Genomic DNA, 9680 nt, shown 5'->3' on the forward strand with positions numbered 1-9680 from the left:
TTTAATTTAATTACATCGAAGAAAGGAAAGAAAAAAAAAGAAAAATAACAAAGAAACAAGTGAAGTATTTAGCGTATTTGCATAGTGTTGGAAGAAACTTCCACCTGTTGGTACGAGAAAAGCGTTTAAAATGCCTTTTAAAATAGCCATGCCCTATTTATTCAAGCTGTTTTCGTTTCTTTTTATCTTTTTATTGCACGATTTTCCATTATTTTCTTATTACTCTCTCGTTTCACCTTTAATTTCATACTTTTTTTCCCACTCGCATTCTTTCTGTATCTACCTCGATAAACATTTTCTCGATCCCAATTTACGTATTCTATAAATTCTCTATCCTCGCTACTTTTATTACCTCGATCGCGATCTTCTCTTACGTTTCTTTTTTCTCTCGTTGTATTTATACACCCTCCCCACTACTTTCACTTTCAACCCATAACCTCATTTCCTTACAAATTCCCCGCCTTCCCACTTTCTTCCTTCATTCCTGAACCTTTCTCCTCTTTTTTCTTTTAATTCTTTTCTTTTTTGTTTTCTTTTCGTTATTTACTTGGATACTTTTACTCGAAAATTGTGGATACTTGTGCAAATTTATAGCTAAAGAAATGAAATTTAAATGAAAATTTATTTAATTTATGATATTCTAATTTCTATACATTTCTTTTTCTTTATATTTCCTATAATTCGTTGTCAACATCCATACTTCCCTTATCTATTTTCATCCTACCCCACGTATTCAATATTTTTCGTATAAATTTTATACATTTCCGCATCCTTATAGATATAATATGAATATCAATGTTCATCTCCCTAATTCTATCCTATACAATTTTGCATCTCGATATTTGATAAATACAACTCTCACAAATATAATAAACAATGAATTATATATAAAACAATGAATTACTTATCCTCCCTCCTTATTTACGTTCTAAATACACATTTGCCTCTTAATTCCCTACGAATATAATTAACAAACACTAAATATCCTAATATCATTGTCCATTATTCGCGTTCTCCGTAATTCCTCCATCGTTTCCTTCGATTTTCGCAACTTTGCCATTTACGATTTTCTTCCCCTCTATCCCGGTTCCTCCCTCGCTCTATCTCTCTTTCTCACGTTTTTATTCCCCTACTTACTCCTCCCGCGAGACGCTTTGCTCTCGCACAGCCGCTACTCGGCTTATGACTATTTTTAACCGCGCGAGTCGCGCGGCAATCCACAACCCTGCGTTGCCACGCCATATTAGTACAGGCGACCGGCCCGGATCCCCACTATCCTCGGAATCGGCCGACACCTTACACCCTCTCTCTGCGTTTCGTGTAGGTGGACCACCGATATCGCCGCGATTCGATCCACCCTGTATCTTTTACATTATATCTCTATCTCCAACAGATTTTTTTTTTCTTACTTTTTAAGGCTTGAATCGTGTTATTTCGCGTACTATTTCTGAGTTATCGATTTAATTCTTCTGTGTAATTTTTATTTTAGATAACGAATATTATGACAGAATTTTAAATATGAGTTGTATAGAAATAAATAATAGACGAGATTTTTTAACTCTTTAAAGAATTAATTTTATTATTATGTTATCTTTGACCGTTTATTATTTTTTTAGGGATATAAGAATATTTCAAAAATATATGTAATGTGTATTTTTATCTTAAATTGAGAAAAATTTAATTAATGGCAGAATTTTAATATAGAAGAATAAATATCCTAAAGATAATAAAAGGTTAATGATTGATGATTTAGACAAATGCATAAAACATTTGCATCACAGTTCTATGTTTTATAAGATGTTGTTTTTAGACATTGTTTAGAGGGAAGTTCCAATTGCTGTTTCTGTTGGCACTGTTATAAGATTTATAATGATTGATGCAGAATTTTATTAAATTCCTCGTAGTTTCAGATAAATTATTTGTTAAGATGAGGAAAAAGGAATAGAGATAGAAGAGCAGAACTATTCCCTTTAGAGACAAAAGTTAATTTTTAATAATCAATATAATAGTTTATATTATAATGATATAAATGAAGAAGAAAATTTTGCTCCTATCTAATTGATATTGATATTATTAATGCCTCATTCATTTTAATTAATTCAGAAATTCCCTCATAAACTTTTTATTTACAAATTCTATCCTATTTTTATAAATTTCTATTTATACTTAAAAGTACAAACAATGAACAACGACAAACTATTAATAAAACATTTAAAATATTGTAAATATGATTAAAAATTGTTCTAAGAGTTCTAAAAACTTCTTTTAATTTACAATATTTACAGGGCTGATAAGGAAAAATCAAAGTTCCAACAAGAGGTATATGAACTCCTTGCTCAGCTTGACAATGTCACCAAAGAAAAGCTGTTGTCGATAAAGACTGTAGAAAAGCTCGAAGTACATGTAGCTGAACTTAACGTGAAAATTGAAGAATTAAACCGTACCATCATCGACATCACCAATGTTAAAACCAGGATCTCACAGGAAAATATTGAATTGACGAAAGAAGTGCAAGATTTGAAAGTAAATATTTTTCCTAACTTTTTCATACAAGACATAAATACATCATTTTTCGTATTGATAAAGAGATAATATTTTGAAAGATAATTAAAATCGTAACATAATTTCAATCAATAATAACAAAACAATCTAAAAACCGATAATATTTAGATATATGATTAGAAACACAATAGATAAATACTCTCTGATGATATATACGTTAATTTCAAGAAAAATTAAGGAATCAGAGAATTTAAAAAACAATAAGATCCACAAATGAAATAATCCATCCATCTAAAATCTAATATCTATATATAATTAACCCATCTAATCTCTATATATCTTTATATAATTTTTCTCTGACAATTTATTCCATCATAAATTTTGTAGGTTAACATCGAGAACGCTGTCTACCTGAAAACTCAGATCGCAGGTCAACTCGACGATGCTCGTCGTCGTCTCGAAGATGAGGAACGTCGTCGTTCATTGGTCGAGGCCTCTTTACATCAAGTATATATTCTTTTGATTCCACGTATTATTGTAAAAACAATGCACGCAATAATTTAAACGATTGTCAACAGGTTGAATCGGAATTGGAATCTGTTCGTATTCAATTGGAAGAAGAATCTGAGGCACGTTTGGACATTGAACGTCAATTGGTCAAAGCCAATGGTGAAGTGCAAGTTTGGAGATCTAAATATGAAACCGAAGCTAATGCTCGTGCCGAAGAGGTAATTGAAAAAAGAAAATATTAAATCTATAAAACTATGAAACTATGAACTAAACTAACCAGTTATTACTATATATTCGATTACTATATTTATCAAAATAAAATTTAATTATTTATAATAAGCAATAAAGAATACACCCTGTTTATCAAGCATACATCGAAATTAATAATATAAACACGACAATATGAAACTTTGATTAAGTTTTGAAACGTGGATTGAATTCTACAGGTAGAGGAGTTGCGTCGCAAGTACAGTGCTCGCATTCAAGAACAGGAAGAGCAGATTGAAACTCTACTCGTGAAGATCAACAATCTCGAGAAGCAAAAATCTCGTCTCCAATCTGAAGTAGAAGTGTTGATCATCGATTTGGAAAAGGTATAATTTCATGCTACGATTATAATTACTGCCTAATAATTTCTTATGAAATTGTTTAACGAACACTGTCAAAAATATTAATTTTTGAAGAAAACAGTAAACTTGAGATAAATATACCAGGTTATGCGAAACTTTTTTTGAAATAAACTTTGATTAACAATTTTCTTATCTATTTGGCAATTGTGGAATGTAATCGACCTGGTAAGAGTTCAAAGTTTGTAATATGCAATGTATGAGCCATGATATATTCCAATTTTAATCTTTAATTTTCACGTTTAATTCTTAAGGCAAATGGAACAGCTCGCGAACTGCAGAAACGCGTGGAACAATTAGAGAAGATCAATGTCGAACTCAAGGCTCGTTTGGATGAAAGCATGGCAATGTATGAACAAAGCCAACGTGATCTCCGCAACAAACAACAGGAACTTCAGCGTTGCAACGCTGAACTCGACAAAACTCGCGAGTTGAAAGATCAACTGGCTCGTGAAAATAAGAAATTGGGAGGTAAGCGATTTTATACGTAATTATAAATAATCGATTATTTTTATATAAATACATAAATCCTTACTAATCGTTAACTCGTTATTTGTTTTTCCAAATTGAATAAAATATTATGAACGAGATTATAGAAATATATTTTATAATGATTGTTGTATGATTTTTCCAGATGACTTGAACGATGCTAAAAATCAACTATCTGATATGAATCGCAGACTGCACGAATTGGAACTTGAACTCCGCCGATTGGAGAACGAACGCGAAGAACTTGCTGCTGCCTATAAAGAAGCCGAAGCAGTAAGTGAAACTATATCTTTATCTTGATATTTTTATATTCCTAATCCTCAATTCTATATATTTCTATCTTGAATTTATTGAATTTGTGTATAAAATTTGTATCACGTGAATTTAATCTTATAATTATTAAAAATAATTTCGTAATCGAATAAGAAGGAAGTAAATTTCCAAATTTCTTTCTCAAAGTATATACTGCTCCTAAAATCTCTAAATTTATTTTAAATATGTTCAAACCTGTCATACGAATATAAAGATCTTTTCAAATTAATTATTTCCAAGAACTGTATAAAATATAATATAAAATTGTTTATAAAATAAATTAAATCGATTACAGGGACGTAAAATTGAAGAACAACGCTCGCAGAGATTGTCTGCCGAATTGACTCAACTTCGTCACGATTATGAACGTCGTCTGACTGAGAAAGATGAAGAAATCGAAATCATTCGGTAAGTACATTGAATTGTTTGCGATATGCTTACTCTTATTTTATTTAATTAATATTATAGTAATTTGCAATGTAATAACTTCTAATTTCCTAATATTAAAACCTAATTCTGTATTATTATGAAGCATGATTTACGGTGAAAATAGTTTCCAGGTGATACGTTTAATAATATAATGATTTTTAACGATTGTTATAATTATAATATTCATTTATTCTAAATTTAATCGAGATTTATAAAAATATCTGTAATTAATCAATTATTACAAAGTTTATTTTTCTCTCGCATATTTATATTGACCGATTAATGGACGATACCCCTTTTCTTTTCTATTGCTTTTTCCGAGAAACATTTGGCTTAGGTGAAGCCAAAACTTAAATGAACAGACATCTAGAATGTGGCTATTTCTATTCAACGAATATGGCTATTTGTACAAAGCTATTTCTACTCGATGAAATCGAATATTCTCTCAAGTCACATAAATCAAACTCTTTTGACAAAGTATTTCTATTTGCAGTTTTACGTCGATTGTTAAATGCTAACATAAAAATTTAATATCACAAAATTGAAATTAATGAACTCTATGAAAAAATCCAGAATATATAAAAAATAATATAAAATATTATAAACTACATTTCCTATAATATAACTATAACTATAAACTATACTAACTATAACTATAAACTAAATTTCCTATAAATTATAAACATCCTATTATTTATTTTATTCTAAAAATTACGATTTATAGATTTACATACAATGATCCCTTGATACATATTGAAATATATTGATATATTGAAATTACGTAAGCGTTATAAAAAATTTATAATTCAATATTCCACATTTAAAACTATTGCAATTGCAAAGAAAAAATCTATAAAAGAGAGTACGAATTTTTAAAATTTATTACTGATGAAATCAATTTTATTTCCGGTGCGATCATCGCGTGATGACGTCTAGCTATTAATAAAAATGGCTAATTTTATCATTGATTGGTCATATCGATTAATCACCCAAAGTATCTCAGTGTCTCATCGTCGAACGTTCAAGGGAATGTCCTGTGATCTATATATTCATTTATATCGGAAGTGTAAATAAAAAAATCACGGATTACACGCGTGACCGAACGCGAATACTATTTTTCTTGGCTTAAATCTCTTTGAGACTTATATTAGATATCAAATGATCGATATATTCTTACTCTTTACTATGAATGAAGCTCACGTGCTACAAAGAAATAATATTTTTCTTACTGAAAAACAAAAATATTTATAAAAAAAATGACTGTATAATTATATTTGAAAATATGAAAATACGAAATCCTTCATTAAAAATAACAATCTATTTCAATCAAAAATACTATGAGAAGTAAAACAAAAAAACGATTAAAACTAAACATATTTTTTTACTTTTATATGTAAAATAATTTGCAAAAAATACAATAAATATGAATTAGATAAATTTCATCATCTAACTATTCTAAAATTAAAAAAATTATTTGTGAAAATTTCAATTGATTAAAAAGATTACTGACAGAACTTTTAATTATAAAATAATGATTCATAATAAACATTTATCTATATTATCTATCTATATTATTAAATAAATACAAATAGCAAAAATATTTATATTTTCAAAGAAATAATATCATTATTATTACATACGATGCTCGAACTTTTAATTGAAAAGAATACCATATTCCTTTCATAAGAAAACCAACATTCAACGAAATATGAAACGAAATCTTGAATAATGTCGTCACGTTTTGGGTCAATAATTGAGCTGAATATCGACGATGCACAAACAGTGCGCAATCCGACTATTAATAAACGTCGTTCAACACCGATCAGTCACGATCTAATTATTAACCGAGAGGTGCTGATTGGCCGTTCCCAATGTAGCAATCGTAAGAAAAAGCTACAAAAGATAGCATCGCGTTTAACCGGCCCAATTTTTCTTAACCGTTTCGTTGCAAGTGTCATCTCCGATTGTACGACTATGAAAGACACGTGAGTAAAATATCTGCGAATTTCCCAATGACGAAATCCTATATCTAACACCCTTAGCACGAAGTACAACATGCAATCCTTTTTATTCAAGGTAGATGTTGGATGAAACATTAACAATACCCACACAAAAAATTTATATCCCTCAAAGTAAACATTTCGAAGAAGTTTAGAAGGAATTTATCGGTGGTCAATATTTCCTAAAGAAGATCCATATTTCTATTATCATAAAGCATAATAAGACAGGATTGAGAAAAAGAAAAATCGAAATACATTATTATATGAAAAACTATTTCACTCCTCAAAAAATTTCAGTGCAGAGAACAATACATCTCTGCCAACCAAGAATTCTCGCAAAGAAATCTATCTAAAGAAAATAATAAAAAAAAAAACCGAGGAATCTAAAAACTAAAGAAAAATAAAAAAAAAACTCTAGAAAAATAAGAAGGAAAAATGGCAAGTTACATGCCCCCGTTGCACGTTCCCTTGGAGACAAAATGGAAGCATTGGCCCACCTATATCTACGATAAGAACTACGGTTATGGGATCAATTACTATCAACCGATGCTGGATCACATCGATCGTGAAGGTCGACCCTCGTCGTTACCAAGATATCGTAGAAGATCGGAACCACCGGAATTACCATGGTCGGATGGAAGGCTTTTATGGGAGGATAAACCCGTGGAACCGTATTCGAGACACGAATTGATCAAGCGGGCAATCGACGCGGAGGACGAGGCCAGGGATCATCTAACCCATTTCAAGGTACGAATCGAGATAGGAGAGCGAAAGTCGGAGCAGAGTCGAGCGTGGAAAAGCGGTTAGACGCCTCCACGACTGCTTGACCTTTTCCTCCGCTAAATTTGGCGCCACGGAAGGAGCTGTTCCAATATGAACGCTCTTTGTACGAAAACGGATGCCTCGCGAGGCTGTTGTCGACTTTTGGACGGATCTTTGTCGGTCGAATGTAGGAACGAATTCGAGAGGAAAGTCATGGTCGCTCTGAGAATCGGTCTTAGCTTGATTATACATAATTTTAAAATATATCTCAAGATGTTTATCATTATAACATATTGCAATAATAAATAATATTATTATGATACATCATCTATTATTTTGACGTATTGAAGATGAAGGAAATTGAATTATATCTACAAATATTTATATTGCAAAATATCCATAAAATTTCTAATTAATTTATATATAATAAATTTCTTATTAAATGGAACTTTGGAATTGATAAAATGAAATTTAAAGATCGAAAATTTTTGTTTTCTTGATATTTTTTAAAAAGATGTTAGATAATGCCAAAGGATTTAAAAAAAAAATAAATGGCAATGAAAGTTCATTTACTTTCGGATATTGAAATATCGATAAGTGTTGTAAATTTATAATTTAAATTAATTTTATTTTATTATGAAATTTATTAACATCCTTTTTAACATCCAACGGTTAAAAAATTAATATTTTTGAAATGTTAAGCAATATTTATTTCAGAATTTAAATTTATAAAGTTATTTTATTGTTTCATTTATCGAATCTGAAGTTAAAAATAAAAAATCAATTTTCGCCTAATATCTTTACTTAAAAAAATATATATAATTTGTACTTTTATGTCTTTGATATAAAATATTAATCGTTTCATAAATGATGCTACTTTTTTTATATATAATATAGAGAAATATTCTGATTAATTACAATCTGTTTTTCATCTAATAAAAAATTATCTAATTAAAAAATTATATATTATTAATAAAATAATTTAATTTTATAAAAGGGAATATAAGCATAATGAGATAATTTAAAAAAAATATGTATTGAAATTCATTTGATGAATATAAAAATTATATTTGACAATTATAAATTTTATGGATATTTTGCAATATAAATATTTGTAGATAGAATTCAATTTCCTCAATATATCTTCGAAATATTAAAATAAGAATGAAGATATATCGTAATAATACATTATTATTACAATATGTTGTAATGATAATGATATACATATTTTCAAAATTATATATAATCAAGTTGACAATTGGCACTATCTTGTGAAATAAATAAAATTATTGTTTTTCTGCCATTAATTCTAAACACGCAAGTTAATATTAAAATTCTTTTTTTATAATCGATTTCTTCAACAATATACCTATTTTCCAGCTTAAAAATAATAATATTATTAAAAATAGATAAAACTCTAAGGAATATAATTTACTATATTCTATACATGTCGAAACAAAGCTTCCTCGTTGCTATTTTAAATTCTTATTGTTAATATCCAAAAATAAGTTACTTATATTTATATTCAAACAATATCTATTTTACTTTTACTAAACATCAAAATACGATCTCTTGATCTCAAAATGGATTCAAAACGATCTAAAATTTTGAAAAATAGGCAGAAAGATAAAATTTTTCCCATATTAAAAAATACCAATCGGAAATATTTCTCGAAGCATAGAATTATTTCAAAACCTGAATCGATCAGAGCCGATCAAACTTTCCAAGACAATACGCGTTCTATATTCCGCTCCAATAACCCGTGATGCTCGATAATCGCCCCACTGTCACCGAATCTTAATTTAACACGGCCACACCGCAGCCATTGGCAGTGAGTCTCCGGCGTAAAATGAAATCGGTTGCGTTTTAGAAAGCGGGAATTCCTAAATCTCATTGTTATTAATATCGCCCAACAGCCTGACTCCGATAGATTCAAAATCGGCGCGGAAGGAAACAAAAATATCCCCCGGAAGCGATCATTTGGCACCCCCTCCCTCCCCCGGTCCCCTCGAATCGTTCCTCCTCGGCTAGAATGGAAGTAACAGAGACA

General features: G+C 29.5%; 2 protein-coding genes and 1 long non-coding RNA gene across 3 annotated transcripts in view; 2 read left to right on the plus strand and 1 right to left on the minus strand.

Moving 5' to 3' along the window:
- The window catches only part of LOC116186662, a 21433-nt gene extending 11759 nt beyond the window's left edge, over positions 1-9674 (minus strand). The window contains exons 1-2 of the long non-coding RNA XR_004151678.1: positions 9326-9674; positions 5530-5537 (exon numbers count right to left, since the gene is read on the minus strand). This is a non-coding gene — a long non-coding RNA (uncharacterized LOC116186662). The remainder of the gene's footprint in view (positions 1-5529; positions 5538-9325) is intronic.
- LOC102676076 (paramyosin, long form-like) overlaps positions 1-9680 on the plus strand; it is a 23266-nt gene that overhangs the window by 7399 nt on the left and 6187 nt on the right. The window contains exons 5-11 of the mRNA XM_006624719.2: positions 2286-2523; positions 2890-3009; positions 3081-3230; positions 3459-3605; positions 3893-4109; positions 4273-4400; positions 4735-4847. Coding sequence (XP_006624782.1) covers positions 2286-2523; positions 2890-3009; positions 3081-3230; positions 3459-3605; positions 3893-4109; positions 4273-4400; positions 4735-4847 — 1113 coding nt within the window. The remainder of the gene's footprint in view (positions 1-2285; positions 2524-2889; positions 3010-3080; positions 3231-3458; positions 3606-3892; positions 4110-4272; positions 4401-4734; positions 4848-9680) is intronic.
- LOC102675748 (paramyosin, short form-like) overlaps positions 7286-9680 on the plus strand; it is a 3683-nt gene continuing 1288 nt past the window's right edge. The window contains exon 1 of the mRNA XM_006624718.2: positions 7286-7615. Within this exon, the coding sequence (XP_006624781.1) occupies positions 7304-7615 (312 nt within the window). The 5' untranslated portion in view covers positions 7286-7303. The remainder of the gene's footprint in view (positions 7616-9680) is intronic.

The sequence above is a fragment of the Apis dorsata genome, unplaced genomic scaffold, assembly GCF_000469605.1.
Source record: "Apis dorsata unplaced genomic scaffold, Apis dorsata 1.3 scaffold_1104, whole genome shotgun sequence".
Classification (NCBI taxonomy): domain Eukaryota; kingdom Metazoa; phylum Arthropoda; class Insecta; order Hymenoptera; family Apidae; genus Apis; species Apis dorsata.